Below are 26,857 nucleotides of genomic sequence, written 5' to 3'. Positions count from 1 at the left end.
ATTGTTGCACAATAGAATAGAATTCTTGCGGCAGTGAGATAATTTGCTGCCTCCTAGTTGCCTTTGCAATGATTTAATTCTTGGCAGCCATGATGAGGAACCAAATGGAGTTCAATCAGTTGTGTTTCCTCGCTGATAATGTCTGGATAGTCCATACAATGTTTGATGAAGTTGCAAAACTACAGCAAAGAGAAGACAGGTGATTGTTTTGACTGACTTTGGTTTTCCTTATTGCAATGGAAAAAATATGTGTAGCACCAGTAGCAAAACATTTAGTTGATAATGTTAGAGCTCTTTCTGGGACAAGACATTATTTGATGTAACAGAAACACTCTGAACCCCTTCTTACCATGTAATAGTGTATGTCCTTTTGCCTTGGAGAATGAATACAAGTCTAGAGCAAAATAAAGGTATTCAAACGATATAAAGAGGTACTGGAAAAATAATTCCAATGTTGATAACATTTGTGTCAATTTTGCTGATCGATTTGTGTCATTTTTTGCTGAAAGGCCTTTTGTGACCTCAAAATATCCTAATGGACGTTACCTTTTAAGTGTAGACACTGTTGTAACATAGCAAATCGGAGAGATAATTTGCGCAGAGCAAGCACCCAGAGCAACAACGTGAAAATTATGAAGTGATGTGAAATGAGTGATAAAAATTGGCCAAAATAACAGAAGCAACATCCCTACTCTTCTTCAAAATAGCGCCGCGGAAACCTTCAAAGGCAATGCAAGCTTCCAATAAAGCAGCGCTGGATGGCCAACATAGGTGTTGCATGGTTCGTAATCTGACTTAGGCAAGAGTATTGTCCATTCAGCCGCAAGTGACACTCGCAAGATCAGGCAAGAGGAGGCAATGTGAAGGTCGCAAGTAGCCGTGGCAGCTTTATTTTATTTAATTATCACGGTGTTTATATCTTTTTCTCTCATGCATGGAAAGAAAAACACACAGGTGGAATGATGCTTGGATTACATTTTATTGGTTACATGTGTGGGCTTTATTAACCCGTGTGCATTGTCTTAGACGACACACCTGTGCAGCAGAGGGCTGTTCTCACCCACCCCACTCCGTTGTCGGCTGAACATATTTCTCAGGAAAATGTTCACCAAAGCTCTGTCTGGAATCAACTCGGAATTGACCCTGGAGCGATTCTGGTTCAGCGGAGCATATTCCTTGTACTTCCTGTTGAATGGGAGACAATTCAGTGAAGAGGATTTAAAATAGAAAGCGCCCACATCCAGCAACAGCGCGGGAGCAGAATAATCCGAACAGCCACTGGATGCAAACGCTATCCCATCCACAATTTAAAGGGGGATACAGTTGCCAAATAATGATGAAGAATGTTTAACAAGTTTTCCGAAATGATTTAGCAAAATGATAAATAAGAAATGATTTTCCGAAATGATAACTAAGTATTTACACAATAAGCTGTGTAAAATGCTGGAGTAACTCAGCGAGTCAGGCAGCATCTCTGGACAAAAGGAACAGGTGACGTTTTGGGTCGAGATCCTTTTTCTGACTGCTCCAGAAAATGCCACCTGTTCCTTTTCTCCAGAGATGCTGTCTGACTCGCTGAGTTACTCCGGCTTTTTTGTGTGTATCTTCTGGACAATCTCTTGCTCCCTCGTCTTTAATCTACAACGGAGCTTTCAGGTGGTTCTGCTTCGGGGTTCAGATGTCAGTAGGAAAAGCCAAATGCCCAATTATCCTTGATGCAGCATGTGTCTTTCATGGTGCAGCATGTGAACACTCACCTGTAGATAATGGCCACAACTCCAATGATGCTAACACTGAGCAACATCCCAACCAGTACTAGTACCTCAGTGGTATTTGTCGTCCCACCTGCAGCTGAGAAAAGAGTTGTGTTAGTCACTCAAAATCACAGCAATTCACTTAATTTACTTGCAGAACATTGACGGCAATCTCCGAGCAAAAGTCAGAGTAGTAAATGTGTTGAAACAATCTAACATTGCATGCAGAGAGACACAAAAAGCTGGCGTAACTCAGCGGGACAGGCAGCATCTCTGGAGAGAAGGAATGGGTGACGTTTCGGGTCTTCAAACTTCAACATTGTATGCAGTTCTGGCCACCACACAAAAGGAAGGATGTAAGAGCGCTGGAGAGGCTGCAGAGGAGATTCACCAGAATGTTGTCTGGGATGGCGTGCTTCAGTTATGAGGAGAGACTAGGCTGTTTGCCCTGGAGAAAAGGAGGTTAAGAAGGGATATCATTGCGGTCTAAAAATTATATAGATAGGGTAGACTGCAGAAAACGTTCCACAATATCAGGAGTTAATAAAACAAGAGGATATGGACACTCGGGTCGAGTGTCTGAAGAAGGGTCACGACCTGAAACATCAACCATTCCTTCCATCCAGAGATGCTGCCGGTCCCGCTGAGTTACTCGGCATTTTGTGTCTCTTCAGTGTAAACGAGCATCTGTAGCTCCATCATACACAAGAGGATACAGATTTAAGGTAAGGGGTAAGAGATTTAGAGTGGATCCGAGGAGGACGTTTTTACACCCAGAGAGTGGTGAGCGCTTTGAATGCACTGGCTGAGAGACTGGTTGAAATAAAGTCACTGACAACATTTAAGATGTGTCTTTATTTGTAGTATTCTGTGCAGTTCTGGTTGCCCCATTACGAGAAGGCTGTGAAGATTTGGAAACGGTGCATAGGAGGTGTACCAGAATGATGTCTGCATTGGCGATATTAGCTGCAGGAAGAGGTTGGATTGTTTTGTCTGGGACACCGGCGTTTGCAGGGAGAGGGGTAAGTGGTAAGAATAAGGAGTAAACCATTTAGAATGGAGACGAGGAAACATTTTTTCTCACAGAGAGTTGTGAGTGTGGAATTCTCTGCCTCAGAGGGCAGTGGAGGGCCGGTTCTCTGGATACTTTCAAGAGAGAGCTAGATAGGGCTCTTAAAATAGCGGAGTCAGGGATATGGGCAGGAACGGGGTACTGATTGGGGATGATCAGGTGGGGAAACTAGGTGCACACCGGGCCATTGGATAGCGGAGTCAGGGGATATGGGGAGAAGGCAGGAACGGGGTACTGATTGGGGACGATCAGCCATGATCACATTGAATGGCGGTGCTGGCTCGAAGGGCCGAATGGCCTACTCCTGCACCTATTGTCTATTGACCTGATAAAAGTACATAAAGTTATGAAAGATATTGACAGGTTAGACAGTCAGAACCTTTTTCGCAGGATGGAAAAATCAAATACTAGAGGGCATAGCATGAAGGTGAGATGGGCAAAGCTTAAAGACGATGTGCGGGGCAAGTTTTTTTACACAAGTGTTGCTGAGCACCTGGAATGTGCTGCCCGGGCTGGTGGCGGAGGTAGATATGATTGTGGTGTTTAAGAGACTTATGGAAAGGGACATAGATATGCAAGGAATGGAGGGATATTGATTCTGTGCAGGCAGGTAAGAGTTGGACTTGGCATCATTTTCGGCACAGACATTGTGGACCGAAGGATCTGTTCTTGTTCTAGAGCACTTGGTCTTGAGTGTGTGTGTGGAGCTTCACTGATAAGCTAACAATGAGATTAAGAAATATTAATAGTAAAATTCCAGCGAGTTCTTATTCAGCTATTTTGGCCATTCGTCACTGGAACAAGTAAAGATTTTCTCTTGACTATATTGTTTAAGAAGGAACTGAAGATGCTGGAAAATCGAAGGTAGACAAAAATGCTGGAGAAACTCAGCGGGTGAGGCAGCATCTATGGAGCGAAGGAAATAGGCGATGTTTCGGGTCGAGACCCGAAACGTCGCCTATTTCCTTCGCTCCATAGATGCTGCCTCATCCGCTGAGTTTCTCCAGCATTTTTGTCTACCCTCTTGACTATATTAGTTCCATTCGCAGTGGAATGACAGCACAAACCAAGAATGCCGTTATATTCACTCATTTTGTTTGGACAGACTTACTTGGGTTCACGTTAACATGGGCGCTGGCAACAGCCAAGCTGACGGCATTGGTCATGGAAACGTTTACACAATACGTTCCGGAGGAGTTGAAGAACTGGCGAAGGATAAGCTGGCATTCATCAGCAGGCACCACTTCACTGCAGTCAGTTTGCTGAGGATTTATACAGTCTGCATCCAAGACGACAGTACAAATCTCACTTGGAAAGCTGAAAAATAAATCACAATACTTAAAACTTGCATCTCACCATTGTGCAACAGTTCTTTCATCGTAATACAATGGAAGAGCCTGGACAGTTTTTAAGGCACCTGTTCATAAGTGATAGGAGCAGAATTAGGCCATTCGGCCCATCAAGTCTTCTCCGCCATTCAATCATGGCCGATCTATCTCTCCCTCCTAACCCCATTCTCCTTCCCTCTCCCCATAACCCCGGACACCCGTACTAATCAAGAATCTATCTCTGCCTATAAAATATCCATTGACTTGGCTTCCACAGCTATCCGTGGCAATGAATTCCACAGATTCATCACCCACTGACTAAAGAAATTCCTCCTCATCTCCTTTCTAAAGGAACATCCTTTAATTCTGAAGTTATGATCATTGGTCCTAGACTCTCCCACGAGTGGAAACATACTCTCCACATCCACTCTATCCAGGCCTTTCACTACCTGCTGCTCAGAGTTCTTGGCACGAAAGAGAAGTAAAAATAGTTTTGTTGAGAAAGACAAGATTTTCTCATCAAAACGCATATGTCCTTGGCCAGACCACAAGTGTTGAAATGTTACATTCCTTCAATATGTCCAAATGGAAATTCTGGCAAGTCGGGTACCAGACCGGTTGCATTTCAAACTGAATCAAGATTATTGTAATTATGGCCAATTATCTTACCAACTATGCTATTTAAATACCAAATTCAACAAATACTTATCCCTGATGTATAGACTAATTATTGTGCTTGATAGCTCCATTTCCCAGCCAGTCACAAGGCTGGCCTGCAACATTTTCTGGTAACAGAAAATGTTTCAGGCCAAGCCAGGTCAGGTGCGCAGTCGAGAGCATGCTGACTGGTTGCATCGTGGCTTGGTCCGGCAACTTGAACGTCCAGGAGCGGAAAAGAACGCAGAAAGTTGTGACCACTGCCCAGTCCATCATCGGCTCTGACCTCCCCACCATCGAAGGGATCTATTGCAGTCGCTGCCTCAAAAAGGCAGCCAGCATCATCAAAGACCCACACCATCCTGGCCACACACTCATCTCTCCGTTGCCATCGGGAAGAAGGTACAGGAGCCTGAAATCTGGAACATCCAGGTTCAAGAACAGCTTCTTCCCCACAGCCATCACGACATCAAACAAGTGCTGAACAATAACAGCCTATTGCACTTTATCTGTTTATTTATTTGGCACATATATGGTCAATGTATATAGACACACTGAACTTTTATCTCCTGTATTATGTTTACATATTCTGTTGTGCTGCAGCAAGCAAGAATGTCATTGTCCTATCTGGGACACATGACAATAAAACTCTAGGCTCTTGACTAATTACCTGTGTTGCTCATGCAAGTGGAACTGCGTCTCAAAACTGTTAATTTACATTAAATACGAAACGTGATGAGAATGCTCCTGCACCATACATACCTTCCCTGACAGGTCACCGTGAAATCCACAGCATTTTGCTGCACCTCCGACACAGAACCTGGCGCCACATTTGATATTTGCACAATTTCCACACTTTCGATGCTCTCTGAAAGAAACGAATAGGCAAGACGGACCCATCAATCCGGGAACAGCCCCATCTCAGCATCCTCTTCAATAACATCCCACAAATCCATTAGCAGAAAAGTAAAATAATTAAATTTATCTTGGTTGTAGCTTTGAGTAGTTCACATGTTGCACCACAAAATCACCAATAGGTGATAGGAAACTGGCTCCAACCTTAGTTTTAGCACCCTTTTCTGTGCACAAGTCTGGTGTACAGAATGCAAGGAGTGTGATTAAGCCATTCTCATTGCACCACTTTGGGCTGATCTGAAGTCTGACTTTTTTAATACATTGGGATTGGGGAATGGAAATCTAAAGTGCGCAAACTCCATTGATTTATTGGTATTTGCTTTATTGCATCGGTTCTACAGTCTACTACATAGTCTACTAATTTTATGTTATATAGTCTATTACATTGTGGGTGACACGGTGGCGCAGCGGATGAGTTGTTGCCTTACAGCGCCAGAGACCCGGGTGCAGTCCTGACCACGGACACTGTCTGTACATAGTTTGTCATTCTCCCCGTGACCTGCGTGGGTTTTTTCCTGTGATCTCTGGTTTCCTCCCACACTCCAAAGACGTTCTGTAGGTTAATTGGCTTGGTAAAATTGTAAATTGTTCCTAGTGTGTGTGTGTGTAGAATAGTGTTAATGTGTGGGGATCGCTGGTCAGCACGGACCCGGTGGGTCGAAGGGCCTGTGTGCGCGTTGTATCTCTAAAGTAAACTAAATTACATAGTGTACTACACTGGTTCCTTCAATAAGAAAAGCTCTAGGACCAGGCTTGTGGCAAGGAACTTTAATATCAATTTTTTTTTTTTTAAATAGTGTGCTGGTGCTGCATGGTATACAGAGTTAAGAGTTTTATCGGCCATTTTGTTGCTGACAAAAAAACTAGAAGTGCTTTGTTTGGAAAGACAACGTTTTCTGGACTTACAGAGACTCAGACAAAGGTCATTGCCAGCCATTACAGCAAAAACATACTTTAAAAAATTTTTTGGATCCTTCAAAGTAACACAGCGCACTTGGTTTTGTTTTGAATTTAATAGCCTTGCAGTTTTGAAAGTTTGTAGATTTGTTTATCTGACTGCCGGTGGGGATATCACAAGTCCACGAGCATTGCCACTTTCATTTCACTGCACATCTCGTATGTGTATGTAACGAATAAACTTGACTTGACTTGACTTGACTTGATATCTATTTCAAAGCCATACTCACGGATGGTGTTGATGGTGGTGATGAAGGTGCCGTAGCGGAAAAATAAGCAATTATCTGTCGGTTCCTGGAGAGCCTGTCGTTTCACCAGCACCAAGCCCTCGTCAGTGCCTGCGGCAGTTGGCTCACTCTCTTGAATCATCATCGTGGCAAGTTCAACTATAGATTCAAGAAAGTTCAGTTAGTGAGAAGGGTCTCCACTCCAAACGTCACCCATTCCTTCTCCCCAGAGATGCTGCCTGGCCCGCTGAGTTATGGGCCTGTCCCACTTACGCGACTTTTACGGCGACTGTCGGCACCCGTTATAGGTCATTGCAGGTCGCCGAAAATTTTCAATGTGTTGAAAATCCAATGGCGACCAGAAAGACGCTACTACTCTTTGGGCGACTGAGGAGACGACTCACGACCGTACAGGCAACATGTCGTGGGTGAAGCCTGTATGGTCGTGAGTAGTCGCCCAAAGAGTCGTACCTTGTTCTGGTTGCCGCTGGATTTTTAACATGTTGTTCTGGTCGCCGCTGGATTTTCAACATAAGTGGGACAGGCCCATTACTCCAGCATTTTGTGTCTATCTTCGTAGTAAACCAAATGACATGGCCATTAAGTTCATGCATGTTTTGTTCATGCCATGATGTTGTGACCAAAGATTATCTTTGGTTGTGACCTTGTTGCTGAAGGAACTCAACAATATTGTTACAATGTATTTTAAGAATGGAACCCACGTAATTTCAGATCATGACATTTCTGTTTTCCCATTGAACAGCAATTAGACTAAATTAAAGGAAACAGTTTCACCAAAGTAGGTTTCAGCCAACATACTAGGGGTTGCAGATTTCTATAAAACATCTCTATATCGCCGTCTATCTCTCCCATTTCCCTTTCCCGTGACACTCGGTCTGAAGAAGGGTCTCAACCCCTCACCCATTCCTTCTCTCCAGAGATGCTGCCTGTCCCGTTGAGTTACTCCAGTATTTTGTGTCTACCCTTGCATCTGCAGCTCCTTTCTGCACATCTACAAAACAGCATTTAAGTGTTTTCAATTTTTTTTTAAAGTCTCTAATAAAATGCACATAGAAAACCTACCGGTTGGTTGTTCCGAGGCAGTGTTTTCCACATTTATAGCTTCGCCGGTGGTGGAGGTTGCTGCAATGATAGCTTCATCAGAGATTGCTGCGTTTATGACTGCGTCAGTCGTTGCCGCGTTTATAGCTTGCTCTGAAACTGTGCCTGCCGCATTTAAGAGTTCATCAGTGACCAGGGTTGCTGCACTTGCAGCTTGTGCTGGGGCTGCAGTTGCCGCATTTATAGCTTCATCAACGGAGGGGGTTGCTGCATTTAGAGCCGGTTCTGGGGCCGCAGTTGCCGCATTCATAGCTTCGTCAGTGGTGGGGTTTGCCGCATTTAGAACCAGTTCTGAGGCCGCAGTTGCTGCATTTATAGCGTCACCAGTAGCAGAGCTTGCTACAATTGTAGCTGGTTCTGAAACAGCAAGGGCTGCATTTAAAGTTTCATCGGGGGCAAGAGGATTGATGGTGGAAGGAGGATTTGGAACAGGGCCCCCAGTGACAGAGGGGAGTATGGTTGGATCCTGCTGAGATGCTGGTGCAGGGGAATCAGACACTGGAGAAGATATAGTTATAGGTTCAATGCTTGGTGGTTGAGAAGGAGCTGCATTTCCTATGGGAAAAAAAATTAAGATGCAGTTCTGAAGTCTTTGTCAGATGTACCAGACAAAAACCAAATGAATATCAAATTCATTTCTATCTTTTTACTTGAACAAGTGTACACTCATGCGCTAACATTCCATAACTTTATAAATGACCAGTCATTTGTTGCGATATTAAGAGCAAGAGATAAAGCTGCTGCCACCTATATTGAGCGCAGAACAGAATTTTCCACATTGCAGCGGTTTTAAACCAGTGAAATAAATGTACAGGTATTTAGACACATGAATGTCATTGATAAAGTTTAATTTGCTTTTGCAGTATGCTACAGTACACATTTTGGTCTCCGCCTAGCAAATCTGTCCCAAAACTGGATCATGATAATCTTCAGACTGCGATGGTTTTATACAGAACCATCCATTTTAGCAAGCTCAGTCCTCAACTAAAAACAGAAAATGCTGGAAATAATCAGTAGGCCAGGCAGCGTCTGGGGAGGGAGAAACAGAGGTAATGTTTCACATTAATAACTTTTCTCCAGGACATTCCTGACTAAACGTCAGTATTCCGAAACCTTAAATCGGTTTCACCGTTCGCAGATGCTACCTGACCAGCTGGTTATTTTCTGCGTCTATTACTGATTTCCAGCCTCTGCAGTATTCTGCTTTTTGAACACTCTGTAATTAAGGTGCCACATGGACACTGAAGCAAGTGATTAATTTACGCTTTTTTTAAAAAGATGACAATGAAACAAATGCAGATAAAATTTGATGAACCACATTCCCTCCCACAATAATTTATTTATGATTATTGAAGACTCAAAGATATTAAGGTCTTTCTTCACGATCAAAAAAGATGACTTGGATTTAAACAGTATAGGAGATTTTAAAAAAATGTTTCCATGTAACCTCCCTGAAGTACTTAGACACCATTGTCTTTTTGGAACACAGTTGCTACTTTAACCGCTGGTGGGCATTGAAATTTGACAAGCAATCGCTTCTGTTGACACTAATGCAACAGTACTCTATCAAACAATGTAACATATAGCCTTTATTATTTTTAGCAGTAACAAGAATAAACTTGCTATTTGAAAAGACCTTTATTTTTGAAAAAAACCTGCGGGAAAAATAACTTTGTTATCGTGAATCTGGAACTCCCTGGTCCCTAACCCTCTTTCCCACAATTGTCTTTATGGTGCAATTTTCTATAACACGAGGTTTCTTAGAAGCGCAACTATTGCTTTATTACAGAACTACCTGTATCCAGTTTCGGTTACCCAACATCACAAGATATAGCCAACCAGAAAGATGGTGAGTTAGATTTAAAACCCAGAAATGGGTTGCTTCTGCCAATATTGAATCTACTCCCTTCAGAAAGCATGTTTGAACAACACTCCTAGTTTTTGAAGAAAAGTATAACCAATACTTCTGAATGCTCCTAAATACTTCTTCATTCTATCCATCACCAAGACCGCCTACTTCCAACTCAGTCTCTGCCACTACTTCTGCTCAGCTACTCTAACTTATTTTATTTCATATACCGGTTTTTAGACTCAACTATGCCGTTGCACTCCAGGTCAACTTGCCATTTTTTATCTTCTGTAACCTTGAGCTTGTGCAAACTACTGCAGCCTTTTGGAAAACTCCTGCCAGAAACTCCCTTTAACACATCAGTCGTGTACTCACTAGCTTATTTGACTCCCCTTTAAGCAACACCTCTGACGCATCTTTTCAAATCCATCCAAGGCTTTGCCCTTCAATAGACAATATACAATAGTTGCAGGAGTAGGCCATTCGGCCCTTCAATGTGATCATGGCTGATCATCCCCAATCAGTACCCCGTTCCGGCCTTCTCCCCATATCCCCTGATTCCGCTATCTTTAAGAGCCCTATCTAGCTCTCTCTTGAAAGCATCCAGAGAACCTGCCTCCACCGCCCTCTGAGGCCGAGAATTCCACAGACACGCAACTCTCTGGGTGGAAAAGTGTTTCCTCATCTCCGTTCTAATCGACCTTCCTGTCTCTGCATCTTGTTCCAGCCGAACAATCCACTCAGATCTTGCTCTGTGTTGCTCCAACTCTTCATCCCCAGTTTTAATATTTGAATCGGTCCATCCTCAGTAGGTGCGCCTTGAGATGCCAAGCCTCCAAGCCCACCAACCCTCCCCACCATTCTTTCTTTAAGGCACGTTTTAAAAACCTATCTCTTCGAGTCTAGACTATGACTTTTATCATCTGTTCCACTACCTACATACATGCTTTACTTTCAAATTTTGATAATGCTTCTGTAACATTTTACTACCTTAAGGTTCCTTCTTAAATGAAAGCAGTTGTTAATGCTTTCTTCTTTTAAAAAATAAATCTGCACACTTTAGCACCATATGTTCGTTGCCCTCACGCTTTCCTCAGCTGCAACTTGCAAATATGTAAAGTAAAAATGTCGTGAATCATTTCTGCTTCAATCCCAGTGTTTATCATCCTGGGGTTTTCCTACCTGTAGAAACCTCCCCTTCAGTTGGCTGGCTAGATACAGGAGATACAGTCAGTCCAGAGGTGACAACAGGGAGAGCTGGCGTAGAATCAAAGATCATAGTTGAGATCATCGGATTTGAACTCTCGGCTGTGGGATTGGCTGTGCTGCACACAGTCGATGGTATGGCGGCCTGTATGTCTACTTGCGGTTTGAAAACTCCTGTTGCGAGGTAGATGTGTGTCACTGTGTGGACCCGGGAGATGAGAATGCCACTGCCATCTCCAAAATCCCAAGTGAAGCTGACGTCAGCATTGTTTAAATATTGGCTTGGATCATGGAGTTTAATTCCAAATAGGATAGCCCGGTTCTGTATGAAGCTGGTGTCTGCATCATTGAGATCACTGATCTGGGAAATCTCAACGGAGAATGGAATCTGATCTGCACAGAAAAATACAAATTAAATTAGTGCAGGATTTCACTTGATTAAACACTGTTGAATTGTGCCGTTAAATTTCAATCCAGAGACACTTTTGTGCAACAACTTATCCAATTGTAGAGACCACTTTGACACGTAACTAGTGTGGAAGGAAAATGAATCCAGGGTGGCGCTACTGCCTCACAGCACCAGAGACCCGGGTTCGATCCCGACCATGGGTGCTGTCTGTACGGAGTTTGTACATTCTCCCTGTGACCATGCGTGGGGTTTTAATAGCTTTTAATACCTATCTGAACCTTTTATAAAGCAAACATTTTGGGGGTACGGCCATAATTCCATGTCCATTCCTGTAATCTCTTGAATAGGTGCAGATGGGAGACCTTTGTCCATTCCTCGAATCCCTGTGGAGAAGGACTTCCAGAGTGCTGCTATCTACACAGTTGCAGGGTTTAGATCCAGCGACATCGATGAATTCTCCTACACATCGGCGAGACCAAGCGCAGGCTCGGCAATCGTTTTGCTGAACACCTCCGCTCAGTCCGCCTAAACCTACCTGATCTCCCGGTTGCTGAACACCTTAACTCCCCCTCCCATTCCCACACTGACCTTTCTGTCCTGGGCCTCCTCCATTGTCAGAGTGAGGCCCAGCACAGATTGGAGGAACAACACCTCATATTTCACTTGGGTAGCTTGTGCCCCAGCGGTACGAACATTGACGTCTCTAACTTCAACTAAATGGATACATGCAAAGCGAACATTCAACAATGAAGTTTTGAAAAAAGTGTGCTGGAGTAACTCAGCGGATCAGGCAGCATCTCTGCAGAACATGGATAGGTGACATTTTGGATCGGAAATGTCACTTACCCACGTTCTCCAGGGAAGCTGTCTGACCCGCTGAGTTACTGTTACACTTTGTGTGGTTTTTTTTTAATAAACCAGCGTCTGCAGTTCCTTGTTTCTGCAATTGTTTTAATTATATCCGACAATAAACCACGCACATTGTCAAATAGCTTCACCGTCCGACGCTCTCACTTACCTGTGATTGTAAACCTCGAAGTGGCTTTTCCAATGGGAATAAATTTATCACGTCCGCGACAATGGTACACCGCTACCTCCATGGTAAAGGAACCCAATGGGATATCTGCTGTGTCGATAGTCAGCAGAGAGGTGGGACCACCCATCACCTGCCAATACTTGCCTGGAAGATAGGTCAAAACATGCCAATGCGTCAATTCCTTACGACGGGCCATGAATCATTTTCCCAACCATCAATTACAAAGATCTAGACCGGTTAATTCACCTCAGAACACCAGAACAAATTGCAATCTAAACATAGTTAGACACAAAAAGGCTGGAGTAACTCAGCGGGTCAGGCAACATCTCTGGAGAAAAGGAATGGGTGACGTTTCGGGTCGAGACCCTTCTTCAGACTGAGAGTCTGGGCAAAGGGAAACGAGAGATATAGACAGTGATATAGAGAGATATAGAAGAAATGAATGAAAGAATGAAAGAAAGAAAGATGACAAAGGAAACTGGCCATTATTCACTGTGGGCCGGGTGAAAACGAGTTACAGGCAATGAAACTCACCAGGATGACATTGAAACTAGTCCAATCTAAGCAGCCTGCTCTCAAAGTGCTGCAGTCTTTTCCCTGAAACTGAACATTTCCTTCAGAAACTACAGTGCTCTGAATTGCATATTGCATTTTATAAAGACTCCATCCATTTTATATCTGTGGATGTATCCAACAGTTGATAGAACTTTTTTCCCAGGATGGAAATAACATTTGCAAATTTCCTTTGTACAATTCTTTGTTTCATTTTATTAAATAGAAATTATGAAGCCACACAGTGACTAGCCTAGTAATTAAATAAAATGTCAGCAATAAATCATATAAGATCAGACCGCATGTACTGTACCATGCTGTGTTCAATGCCCATCCTTATGCTATGCAGTCTCATTATGACATAGATGGGATCAGCTCTGAAGAAGCTAAATAAGTCGTGACGTGCATACCCAGTGCTTGCCACACAAAGATAAATTTGGATCCTTTCTTCCTCGAGATCCTGGGAAAGGGTTTCCCATCTGGAAACATCTCGTCTTCATACTGCAGAGTATCATTTGGATATACTTGTTCTCCAGCATGTACGTGGGTACCTATTGGATAGGAATAGGCAAGTTTATCAACTTTACACCAAATACATCAGATGAACATTTACTTGACACATTCATACCTCTTTGTACTTTCGTGCTTCTGGCACTGTGAGGAATAGATAATAGACAATAGGTGCAGGAGGAGGCCATTCGGCCCTTCGAGCCAGCACCGCCATTCATTGTGATCATGGCTGATCGTTCCCTATTAATAACCCGTGCCTGCCTTCTCCCGATATCCCTTGACTCCACTAGCCCCTAGAGCCCTATCTAACTCACTCTTAAATCCATGAAGTTAAGAGTTTTAAACACCTATCAAAATAATTTTGATGCCTATAATACAAAAATACCATATTGCTTTGGACTAAAATAAACATGGTGCTGGACTACAAATTTGAATACACGAGGGGCTAAATGTTATGACTGTCCGGTGGGACAAGTGTAGATGGGGCATATTGGTCGGTGTGGGCAGGTTGGGCCGAAGGGCCTATTTCCATGCTATATGACTCTATCCATGTGGCTATCCAAATGTCTTTTAAATGCCGCTGTCATATCTGCCTCCACCACCAATGCCAAGCACCCATCACTCTCAGTGTAAAAATAAAACCTACCCCGCACATCTCCTTTAAATGTTGCCCCTCTCACCTTCAAGCTCTGCCCTGTAGTCATTGACATTTCCACTCTGGGATAGACGTGCAACAAAGAGCTATAACAGTTTTCCTGACTTTATTCTATATTCCTTCGCACAATTACCTCACGAAAATATATCAGTTTGAATTTTAATTATCTCAGGAACAATTCCCGATTTCCACTGTGAATTACCTGAAAGTCCTTCCTGACTTTGCCTCTCGATTAATGTTATTGTTATGGTCCCAGTGTACGTGACAATCAAACATTCTTGAATCTTAAAATTCCTGACTGTTGACAATGGCTGAGTTCTAATTTGAAGGTTTGCCCCCTTGAGCTCCTCTCGATCTACTCTATCAAATCCTTTCATCGTCAATAACACCTCAGTTAGTTCACCCTTTAATCATTTCTGTTTGAGGGAATACAAATTGACCTCGTGATTTAGCTTTTTTTTTTCCCGCCTTGGTATCTCTGTCATGAATTTGTGCTTTAATCTTACTTCCTACCAGCCCGCTCCCTTCTCCTTCCCAGTCACGCCAAGATAATTTGCAATTAATCGCCATTGTGATCTGTGAGTATTTTTGAAGGTTTGACTTTCCTGCATTTGCAGTCTTAGCCCTCAATCATTTCTACTTAAAGGAATACAATTCTAGTCCTAGAACTATACAGCATAAAAACAGACCCTTCAGCCCATCTTGTACATGCCGACCAAGTTGGCATTCTGGGCTAGTCCCATTCGCTTGCATTTGGCCCTTATCTCTCTAAACCTTTCTTATCCACATATCGGTCCGAATATTTTTTGAAAATAGTAATTTGTCCACTTCCACGTCTTGCTCTGATTGAGGGCGTTGCTCCTGAGATTCCTCTTTAAATCTCTCCCATCTCACATTAAGCCGAGTTTTATAGTCCTCTCCTTGGAAAAAAGACTGAGAGTGTTCACTTTATCCATACCTCCCATGATTTTGTATACTTCCGTAAAGTCCTTGTAATTTAACCCTTTAAGTCCTGGTATTCTGAGCAGCCAAGTCATTCCGTATGCTGCCCAGGTTTGCATCGCTACTGGCCACCCCAGTGTTATATTATTTTGAGACAAAAGATGCCTACTTTTCAGCTTACCGTTCAGAGTACAGTTTTCAGCCCAGACAATTTGTCCGTCAGATCGAATAGTTTGATTCCTGGGGAATTTCAAGTTAATGTAGAAGGTTGATTTAGCGCCAGTTAAGGTGGGAGCGTCGTTGTTAACTTCAACTGAAATTGGTCCTCCTGTAAACAAGAACAACGTCTGATTGTGCATCGCTTAATCACACAAGTTAATTGTAGATGAACCAACAAATTGTCCACAGTTCCTGGCTCCTTAATCCAAAATGTATCACTGGTTCGTAAACAGAACGGACTTTGTCCCACTAGAGTCTTAATCTGCATGGGAGTATTAACCATACAGATGCACCATAGAAAGCATTTTATCAGGATGCATCACAACTTGGTTTGGGAACAGCTCCATCCAGGACTGCAAGAAATTACAGCGAATTGTGGACGCAGCCCAGACCATCACACAACCCAACATCCCTTCCATTGACTCTATTTACACCTCACGCTGCGTCGGCAAGGCCAGCAGCATAATCAATGACGAGTCGCACCCTGGCCACTTCCTCTTCTCCCCCCTCCCATCGGGCAAAGGGTATAGAAGTGCGAAAACACACACCACCAGATTCAGTGACAGTTTCTTCCCAGCTATAATCAGGCAACTGAATCATCCTACCGCAACCAGAGAGCAGTGCTGAACTACTATCTACCTCATTGGTGACCCTCCGACTATCTTTGATCGGACTTTGCTGGCTTTACCTTGCACTAAATGTTATTCCCACATCTGTACACTGTCAATGGCTCGAATGTAATCATGTATTGTTTTTCCGCTGACTGGATAGCACGCAACAAAAGATTTTCACTGTACTTTGGTACACGTGACAATAAACTCAACTGAACTGATCATTCATGGGTTATGTTCAACAATCAATTCCTAGAATACTTCAAAATAAACGTTATATCCTTTACATATTTGTAAATTAATTTAATCCTCTATCACTTCTTCAATATAAATAAATTGTGTCCACCTTTTGCATAGATCCCCAAATTTACAAGAATTTGAAAGAATCATACACTCTCCAAACCCTGGCAACCCAGGGACATATTTATTTTTATGTTTGTGCTTCTTATTCACTGATTTTTCTTTTTTTTTTTTAATTCTGTACACCTGTAAGTTTGGAAGGGGCTTTCACTTAAGCTCATTAACGTTTAAATTCTACAGCAGAATACCAAGACATATCAGTGCAAGCAACCCAAAACACTGACAATAACTTGCCTTTATGCAACAAATTTAATTTTCTTAAATGTCCCAAATACTTTACAGGAGCTTTATCAAACAACATTTAACCTAGAACCTTTGGAATGAATGGCTAAGAAGCCTGCAGGCGGTCGGATGTCTAGAGAGGCAGGGAGGTTTAGTAGGGAAAAGATTCCAGAAGTTAAAGCTCAATAGCTGAAGCTATGGGGCGGGGTGAAGGTGCATGAGATGTCAACGTTGCAGGTATGCAGAGCTCTTGGAAGGTTTTTAGAGTTTAGAGATACAGCGCAGAAACAGGCCCTTCAGCCCACCGAGTCCGCGCCGACCAGCAATCCCCGAACATTAACACTATCCTACACACAATATGGGCAGTTTACATTTTATACCAGGCCAATTAACCTACAAATCTGTACGTCTTTGGAGTGTGAGAGGAAACTGAAGATCTGTGAGAGAAAGTACAAACCCCGTACAGACAAGCACCCGTAGTCGGGATCGAACCGCGTCTCTGGCGCTGAAAGCGCTATATAGCAGCGACTCTACTGCTGCGCCACCGTGTCGCCCACGGTTCTAAGGCTGAAGGAGATGAGGGAGCTGGGAAGGAAGGCTGCAGAGAGGAAGTTAGAGAAGGAAACAGGAGGGAGCAAAAAGGGATGGGAGAGTTCCATTAGCAAAGTTTGAGGGAATGAGGAATAGAAGAGCTGGCCACAACAGGAGATATACAATGGGAGAGGATAATCCTGCTTTATATATTGGCGTTGGTACTATACCAGTGGGCTTGATTTAGGAAGAAATAATTTGTGAACATATCTGTTTGCTGGCTAATTTCACCCAAACATCCTAAAACCACTGATTTCACTTCAGTTCATCTTTTGTTGTGTGCTCACCAGTCAGTGGAAAGACAACATACATGATTACAATCGAGCCATTCACAGTGTACAGATACAGGATAAAGGGAATATTGTTTAATGCAAGGTAAAGTCCGATCAAAGATAGTCCGGTTTATACAATCAGCAGAACTCGAGTGAACCTGAAGTTTGACATACTCATACTCTAGGTCTGAAGAAGGGTCTCGACCCGAAACGTCGCCTATTTCCTTCGATTCATAGATGCTGCCTCACCCGCTGAGTTTCTCCGGCATGTTTGTCTGCCTAGGCTCATACTCTTACCTTTCCAACAGTCTTGCCACCTGGAGTCTCCAACCTTCCACATGGGGTAAAGATCCGAATTCCAGGCCTTGGAGCCAGACGACCATCCCGGAGTCGAGTTCTCTTTGGTCCTTCTTTGTCCACCATTGGGAGACCCTGTCAACAGACCAAACCACGACGGTTAGTTATATTCAATGTATCTCTGCTTCAACAAGTTAACCAGGAAGAAAAAGGCTGAAGACAGACACAAAATGCTGGAGCAAAGCCCCTGTACCACTTAGGAGACAGCAATTCGTTCTTCCCCCGCACAATTAAAGCATGGAATAATCTCCACCCAACTATAGTTACCCAACCAGATGCAACTAAATTTAAAGTAGCTCTTTCTTCCCAATAACTCTTTCTGGCTTAAGCCCTCCCTTCACCACCTCCAGTTTAAATTCCATTTGGAATATTTTGGAGGACCAAGAACAAGAAGAACAAGACCTAAACAGCAACCTCTGGTGACCTTGCCCACCACCCAAAAAAAAAATCAAGGTCGAGGTGACCTGCAACCTCCTACCACCTCCCATGCATATGTTGAAAACCTTCCTCGACTATGAAGATAACCGGCTTCGACTAGACCTGCGACTAAAAAATGATCGATTTTTAAAACAGCAACCTATTTTTAGTCGAGGCCGGTTTTAAACATGATGAAAAAATAGCAGCAACCTAGATGAAGCCTCGACCACCGCGGAAACCACTTTCGACCATTAGGGAGAGTGACCAAAACCTCCGGTGACCTCATGGAAACCTTGGGTGGCGGGCAAGGTCACCAGAGGTTGCTGTTTAGGTCTCCTAAGTGGGACAGGGGCTTAACTCAGCAAGTCAGGCAGCATCTCTGGAGAAAAGGAGTAGGTGACGTTTCGGGTCGAGACCTTTCTTCAGGAAAAGGATGCTTTTTTTTCTGGTAGGTGAAAAATAACAATGGTTGCTGACGATTGGGCATTTTGTGTACTACAAATCAATGTAAGAAGCTAAGAAAAACCTTTCTGGAATCTGACTACCTCCATTGCACACAATCCAAACGTTACCAGCTTTTGATTAATTGACCTGACATTAGAAGTAGAATTTGTTCTGTATTGGCAAAGGATTTATTACTATATAAAGTCACTTCTGATCTTTCTCTGCTCTAAAAATCGTTTGTTCTCACGGACTTTGTGTTGAGGTTTTCTTTCTTTCTTTTGCCTGAAGAAACATCAGGCTATTTGAAGCATGTGATAAATTCCATCTCCATACATTGTGATACAGTGAGATCCCTGGTGAGAACATCCACATCACATGCCTTCCAAATCTTCCAGTGATCTCGTTCATGTGACTGTCAGCTGAGGAGCCTAATTCATGCCCGTTATAGAGGGGTTAACAAAGTCATCAGAGCAAATACTAATTGAATTTGTGTCCAATTTCCGTGCAATTATACCTTGTATTTACCTATACTTCACATTTTCAGGACACAACTTTCAGGAATAACATATTCAGACTATTATTCTCAAAAGTTGCAAACTCAAATTGTTTTCTGATTTTCTTTTGTTAAAAAAAAACACATAAATTGTTTGTCCTCTGCATTGCAAAACGGTTAGAACTCGTTATGGAGGGAATCTGGTATTAAACACCCACAGGTTACCAGGATAAGCTTATAAGAGGCATAGGCATGCTGGGGAAATGATGCAAATACCATTGTTCCATGATTACCGTGAGCTTTCTCTCTCCCGCCCTCACCCCACATTGATGGGAGACATGCTGGAGAACCCTCAGGGTTATTCATGTTTTAGGCCAGCAGAAGTAGCTCATCACACTTCACCAACCTTCCTTCCTAGCTCCCCGTTCTTCTTCATACTTACAACCCTCCAAGAACTTTCTATTCCTGCACCCTTGACTTGTAATCACTGTGATAGTCACACAGTTGAAACAATCAATCGAAGTTTCTCCTCAAAAGCTCTGTGTCAGTTTGACAGTGTGTGTGCCTTTAAAAACATTACACATATGAGGAAAAGCCAGTAACCATAGCGACAAGTTTGACATGGTTAGGCTTGTGCCAAGATCATCAACAGCCTCTAATGAAGCACTTATAAATGAAAAGTATTTTACGTGTGTTAAATTCTTGTTCTAGGTCACTTGATGAGAATTCATGCAGAATTCTGCACTCCAATCACAATCAATCACAATAACACTTTATTAGCCAGGTATGTTTCGCAACATACGAGGAATATTTCATTTGCCAAGTCAGTCATACAAATAAAAAGCAACGGAACACACAAAACACATTTTAACATAAACAGTGGCGCAGTGGAAAAGTTGCTGCCTTAACCCCCTGTCCCACTTAGGAAACCTGAACGGAACCTCTGGAGACTTTGTGCCCCACCCAAGGTTTCCGTGCGGTTCCCGGAGGTTTTTGTCAGTCTCCCTACCTGCTTCCACTACCTGCAACCTCTGGCAATCACCTGCAACCTCCGGGAACCGTACGGAAACCTTGGGTGGGGCGCAAAGTCTCCAGAGGTTTCCGTTCAGTTTCCTAAGTGGGACAGGGGCATTACAGTGCCGGAGACCCGGGTTCAATCCTGACTACGGATTCTCCCTGTGACAGCGTGGGTTTTCTCCAGGCGCTCCGCTTTCCTCTCACACACCAAAGACGTGCAGGTTTGTATGTTAATTGGTTTTGATAAAAATTGTAAATTGTCTCTTGTGTGGAGGATAGTGTTAGTGCACGGGGATCGCTGATCGGCACGGACTCGGTGGGCCGAAGAGCCTGTTTCCGCGCTGTATCTCTAAACTAAACTTTAAAAAAACGTAACTAAACTACAGAGTTGCCTCAATGCACAGACAACACTGAATGCCAATGATCTCAACAAAGGTCACGGTTTTTTACTTAATCGTATAAGCAAAGGATTATTCACACCCATTCCATCGGTACAGGTGAGAAGAAACTAAACTGAATTATACTGCATACATTGATTTTTCAGCTTTGGCTTCAGATCACAGGAGTATGTATCAATATCCATGAGTTTTGAGACATTGGTTTGAACTTGAGCAGATGGGATGTGTCACTACACTTCAGAATTCATTATGCTACAACCTTCAGCAGTTGTATCATCAATGAAGATAAGTGAGCCAGTACCTTCAGCAGCCATACATGCCCAGGCCATAACACCCCCACCACTGTGTTTCACAGATTAGGTGGTATGCTTTGGATCTTGGGCAGTTCCTTCTCTCCTCCATACTTTGCTCTTGCCATCACTATGCTATAAGTTAATCTTTGTCTCATCTGTCCACGAGACCTTTTTCCAGAACTGTGGTTGCTCTTTTAAGTACTTCCTGGCAAACTGTAACCTGGCCATCCTATTTTTGCGCCTAACCAGTGGTTTGCATCTTGCAGTGTAGCCTCTGTATTTCTGTTCATGAAGTCTTCTGCGGACAGTGTTCATTGACAAATCCACACCTGACTCCTGAAGAGTGTTTCTGATCTGTCTGACAAGTGTTTGAGGATTTTTATTTCTGAAAGAGAGAATTATTCTGCCATCAGCTGTGGAGGTCTTCCTTGGCCTGCCAGTCCCTTTGTGATTAGTAAGCTCACCAGTGCTCTCTTTCTTCTTAATGATGTTCCAAACAGTTGGTTTTGGAAGCCTAATGTTTGGCTGATGTCTCTAACAGTTTTATTCTTGTTTCTCATAATGTCTTCATTGACTTTCATTGGCACTACTTTGGACCTCATTTTGATAAACAGCAATAAATGTTTCCAAAGGTGATGGAAAGACTGGAGGAAAGACTAGGTGCTGAGAGCTCTCTTATACTTGCATTAAGGAGGCATTTAAACACACCTGAGCAATTACAAACGCCTGTGAAGCCATGTGTCCCAAACATTATGGTGCCCTGAAATAGGGGGGACTATGTATAAACACAGCTGTAATTTCTACATGGTGAAATCAAAATGTATAAAAATGGGGCCTTTAATAAAATCTGACAATGTGCACTTTAACCACATGTGATTACCGCTGAGTTACTCCAGTTTTGTGCACCTACACATATACACACACACACGCACACGCACACACACACACACACACATAAAGAACAAACAAACAATAATAGTGCAATGATAACAATAATAGTCTGTGTAGTTTAGAGCTTATTTGGAGGTTGTAGTGTTTAATAGCCTAATGGCTGTCGGGAAGAAGCTGTTCCTGAACCTGGACGTCACCGTTTTCAGGCTCCTGTACCTTCACAGACACACACACACAGAGTGGCGAATCTGTGGAATTCTCTGCCACAGAAGGTAGTTGAGGCCAGTTCATTGGCTATATTTAAGAGGGAGTTAGATGTGGCCCTTGTGGCTAAAGGTATGGAGAGAAGGCAGGTACAGGATACTGAGTTGGGTGATCAGCCATGATCATATTGAATGGCGGTGTAGGCTCGAAGGCCTACTCCTGCACCTATTTTCTATGTTTTTATGTTTTCTATGTTTTCTTCCCGATGGCTGGGGTGAAATGAGTGTGTGGCCTCCACTCCAGCACAGGATGTAACAACAAAGTGGGCATGCCACCTGGTGTCCTTTGGGGCAAGAAGGTACAAAGAATAAAAGAGGCTGTTATCTAACCTCTCCTCTGCCGACAGGACATCGCAAATCGTTTCATCGCAAAGGAAACGGCTTCAAGCTGCTCTCACTGCTGTAACAGTGGTAAGCCCAACAGCCAATTTGCATACAGCAAGATCCCACAAACAAATTGATGAATACATTTTATCACGATTCATTTGGTATGTTGCTATTCCTAAAATGGATTTAACTTCTACCTAGTTATAGCCTCAAGTCATTTTCATAAGTAGTCTTCAAGTACTTCTGCAGCCTCTTAATTCTACATTCGGAACATAAATCAATCTCTGATCAGATTGCTTGAAGGATAACAGTCACTCACCTCCATGCAAAATTTTGAATTCAAGAAGCTTTAAGAATGAGGAAGATAGTGGTGTTCAACTGGTTTCATACCAACTCAACACAAGTTTGATAGACACACAATGCTGGAGTAACTCAGCGGGACAGGCAAATCTCTGGAGAGAAGGAATGGGTGACGTTTCGGGTCGAGACTGAGGAGGGTCTCGACCCGAAACGTCACCCATTCCTTCTCTCCAGAGATGCTGCCTGTCCCGCTGAGTTACTCCAGTATTTTGTGTTTAACACAACATTCGTTTGTGGTGACAGTTATTGGTGGGCAGCCCAGCTGGTTAAAAGCTCAACAGCAGCAAGAGAGATCACAAAGCTCTCAGGTTGGTTCCTGGATCCACCTTTTTTTGCTGCAATATTGCTGTAACTTTAGAGGGAGCACACAAACGGGGCCACATAAACGCAAAACGCATAAGCAGCCTTCAACACTTCATCTAAGCATAAGTTAGACAGACATAAAATGTTGGAATAACTCAGCAGGACACACAGCATCTCTGGAGAGAAGGAATGGGTGACGTTTCGGGTCGAGACCCTTCTTCAGACCCGTGTCTATCTTTGGTGCACAGCAGCATCTGCAGTTCCTTCCTAAACGCAAGTCTGATATTGGTTTACTCTCAGGATTTCAAGTGCCTCCAAAGATAGGTAGATTACAAGCAATTTACTAAATCTGGAATTTCCTTCTCACTATATTCTTCGAGAATGTTCAGCACACTTCTGCACCTTATTAATATGCGCTGATGTTTGCTTGAGTCTGCACACACCTTTTTAATGTGATAATTGTATTTTCTGACTGTATCCAATTATCACCGCTCCTCGTTGGAACAATTTCCCACTTTGTTAAGATAAGACACAAAAAGCTGGAGTAACTCAGCGGGACAGGCAGCATCTCTGGATAGAAGGGACGGGTGGCGTTTCCGCCCACTTTGTTCACTCTTAAAGTCTGCAGAAGTATTCTAAATTTGTAAGATAATTAATGGATAAACTTATGTATTTCAGGCCGGTGGCTTGTTCACTTGAGGCTTTAAAAATGTTGACTGCCTAAAGTTATATGGGACAAAGCCAGTCTCCTTGATGGCGATGGAAAGCAGGAAAGGACAAATGGTACGTAACTCAGCAAAAGGCCAAGAACAATGAGTGCAAAGATAATTGAGAATAGTCTGGGGGAAATAACATGTATGAGGAGAAAAAGGTGAAAGTGGTCCGCCCTGTTTCGACTAATGCAATCAACTCGACGTGCACAAACGGAAGATCAAATAGAACAAGTTGTCCAACAACTTTAGGCTGTGCACGCCACACGGAAGAAGAAGGAGAGGAGGTGAAACAGCAGGAGAAAGCGAGAGAGAGGGGAAGAAAGAGATGAAGGAGGGAGGGCAAAAGGTGTGGGACTGAAAAAGGGCAGGAGTGGAGAACGGGAATGGAGGTAGAATAGCGAGGGATACAGAAGAAAGAGAATATTGGGGCAAGGCATGGCAGGAGTTAAAGGGGAGAGTGAAGAGGTGAGAAAAGGGGGGAAAGTGGGCAGGCAGAACAAGGGGAGGGGGTCAATGGGGAACTGCGAGGAATCAGGAAAGGTGGGAGAGTGAATGAATAGAGCAAAAGTACGGGGAATTTAAGCAGGACCAATATAAAAGAGGGGAAGACAATAAAGAGAAAAAAAGAGCAGAGAGAGAGAGACCCAAATATGCAGATGCAGAGATATCTTTATTAATGTTGCTGTTGAAGTGGCAGCTGAGAACTGCATGAAATGCATTCAATGGCATTTACCTGAAACCCTGTAAACATGGACCGTAAACAACCTGGAGTTAACATTACCCACAGCAGACTACCAGCACCGTGACATGAGGGAAGATTCATGCCTGTTCAATATTTAAGATGGAATATCAAATGTGTTTTTGATGTGTGTTTAACATTTCACTGTAGTTAGTAAACAGAAAGAATCATCTTTTATTTCCATTCCCCCGTGTCCTCCCCTTCTCCCCACAATCCCCAGAAGAAAAAGAAATAGTAATCTGCATCCTCTCACCCCGCAACACATTGAGTTGGTGTTGCAGTATTCTGAATTACAGATTTTCCAGATCATCCTACAGTTTTGCCAAGGCGGGGGAGGAGTGCGATGATTAAGCCCAAGACAGCAAATACAACCTGTTAGATTTTAATGTCAAGCTTTTTATTCAAAGTGAATTCTCTGTTTCTTGTCTCGTTACTTTCAAAATTCAGCCATTTTACACCTCAGGATTGTGTGACTCTATCTTGATAACTTACACCCTTCAGCAAAATCTACTTTCCGTGATGGTTGCACTTTTGGTCCAGGCATTGAAGGATTTGTTTTAACCAGTAATTTTGCTGATACACACAGACCCTGCTTTCTATTCTGGTTGAATAGCAACTAAGAATGTTTATCCAATTTAACCGAGAAACCGGCAGAAAGAGTGCGTACTCCCAAGGTTCAAAGAGTCAAATTGACTTTATGTTTCCTAAGACATAGACTTCCCTTTCAAAGTAATTTATTCGCTGTAAAACACTTTGGGGGCATCCTGAAGTTGTGAAAGATGCCAGATGAAAAGTACATTTTCTTTGTCACCAACTAATATTTTCAGTTTGAACTCAAATATAATTAGTTTTCCCATTGCTCTGCTGGATTCATTCTTTAGATCTTTAAGATTACCACTGTAATTGCAGCCAGCAAATCAATTCCTGTTAAATTGCAACAAAACCGAATGTTGGCTTGGACAGTTGGATGGTGAAAATCACTTTGTTAATGACTGTGGAAGAATCGTATACTTTGAGGCAGCATCTAGGCTTCCTGAAAGCTATATTTAGTTCCTAATATAAAGTCAAAATATCTGTGATCTGATCTGTAGTTAATTTTCACCAAAATAATTCAAGTGACTGCGACAGTGGCAGCTTTGAAACTAAATTTAAATACGGCACAGACCCGACACCTAAACGCTGTGAACATTTTCTCCTCGCCTCACACCTGCCAAAAGCCGAATGGAGATTATATAACAGGAAGGAGGAGAAAACCTTTAACAGAGAGAAAAAAACATCATCAACCCATTCAACACTAAAAACATCCTTAAAACACCCAACATGTAGAGAATTAAATATGTATTCCCACTCTGTAGAATATTAAATGTACATTCACCTTTTGGTAAAAAAAATGTTTTAATGAACCTTTCCAAGACTTTAAAAAAAACAGATTGGAATTATAGAGATGAAACCTAAAAAACAGATTGAATTCTAGCAAAGTGTAATTTCTATTTGCCAGAGGTGGTTTAAACAGCTAGCAATCTAAAGAGGAAAACAGCTTCTTATGGAAACTATAACACAGTTATATTAAATATCAATAAACGATAGTTGGATGTAAAACATGTTGAACTTACAGCCGGTAACTAAAGGAGCAGCACAAATGATAAAAATCAAGAGCAACTGCTGTTTGATCCTCATCTTTTTCTTTATTTCTTCTTCCTTCCAACGATTCAGAGATGAAGAGAGCGCATCTTACAGACAAGCCACTTATAAATAAGTTGGAGTCGTCAAATGAATGCAAACCCAGCCTACTTGTGACATCAGTGAAACAAACGGCAACAAACTTAACCTTTTGAGAGCTGCTGGATAAAGAGAAAAGCACTGAGCACTTAAATCCACACTCGGGTATGTTTGAGATACCTATAAATAATCAAATTTCACCAAAATTCAACAGTGAACCTTCACAAAAAATATACAGCCTCTGTCATTCTAGTGACCAGCATATGTCTGTACATCTCTAAGTTCATAATATTATTTCCCACTTTGTCTTCTTGTGCATACAATTATTTCACTTTCCTGTTTCTCTCACTTTCTGTTCTTTTTTTCTTCTTTCTTTTTGCTTCTGTTATCTTTTCAACCTGTTTCTCTCTCTCCCTCCCCCTGAATTTCTCTATCTCTGAGTTGGTATATCCATAGAATCATGATATGTTTGCATCACAGTAAGTTTACTTAGCTTTTTGTGTTAGTCCTGGCTGTTTGCTGCAAAATTAGTTCTGCTGTTCTCTTCTGGATAACAAGGGAAAAGATTGATCCAGTGGCAGCAATCAGGATAGTGGTGATTGTGAGGAGATTGATCAGGAAAGGGGGAGTAATGGGTAGTATCAGAGAAGGACAGGC

The 26,857-nt window shown here is 42.6% G+C and overlaps 2 protein-coding genes across 3 annotated transcripts in view; one reads left to right on the top strand and one right to left on the bottom strand.

The window, feature by feature from the left end:
• Positions 1 to 887: 887 nt before the first annotated feature.
• On the bottom strand, positions 888 to 26,230 carry pmela (premelanosome protein a). 2 transcript variants are annotated; one of them, XM_055664445.1, is made up of 12 exons: positions 26,095 to 26,230; positions 17,764 to 17,898; positions 15,373 to 15,519; positions 13,495 to 13,635; positions 12,515 to 12,676; positions 11,064 to 11,480; positions 7,994 to 8,587; positions 6,914 to 7,069; positions 5,574 to 5,679; positions 3,938 to 4,143; positions 1,758 to 1,845; positions 888 to 1,185 (listed from the first exon to the last, which is right to left on the bottom strand). In XM_055664445.1, exons 1-12 carry the CDS (start codon positions 26,156 to 26,158, stop codon positions 1,023 to 1,025), a joined length of 2,379 nt encoding a protein of 792 aa, XP_055520420.1. In that variant the 5' UTR covers positions 26,159 to 26,230; the 3' UTR covers positions 888 to 1,022. The 2 variants fall into 2 exon arrangements, with proteins under 2 accessions (XP_055520420.1, XP_055520419.1); XM_055664444.1 differs by having other exon boundaries at positions 889 to 1,185; positions 1,758 to 1,851.
• Positions 26,227 to 26,857, top strand: part of cdk2 (cyclin-dependent kinase 2) — a 29,849-nt gene continuing 29,218 nt past the window's right edge. The window contains exon 1 of the mRNA XM_055664457.1: positions 26,227 to 26,365. The gene's annotated coding sequence lies outside the window, so the exon portion shown is untranslated. The remainder of the gene's footprint in view (positions 26,366 to 26,857) is intronic.

Source organism: Leucoraja erinacea, chromosome 40, assembly GCF_028641065.1.
Source record: "Leucoraja erinacea ecotype New England chromosome 40, Leri_hhj_1, whole genome shotgun sequence".
Classification (NCBI taxonomy): Eukaryota; Metazoa; Chordata; class Chondrichthyes; order Rajiformes; family Rajidae; genus Leucoraja; species Leucoraja erinaceus.
Note: the sequence above shows the minus strand (reverse complement) of the source record. Positions and strands in the feature narration are given on the sequence as shown.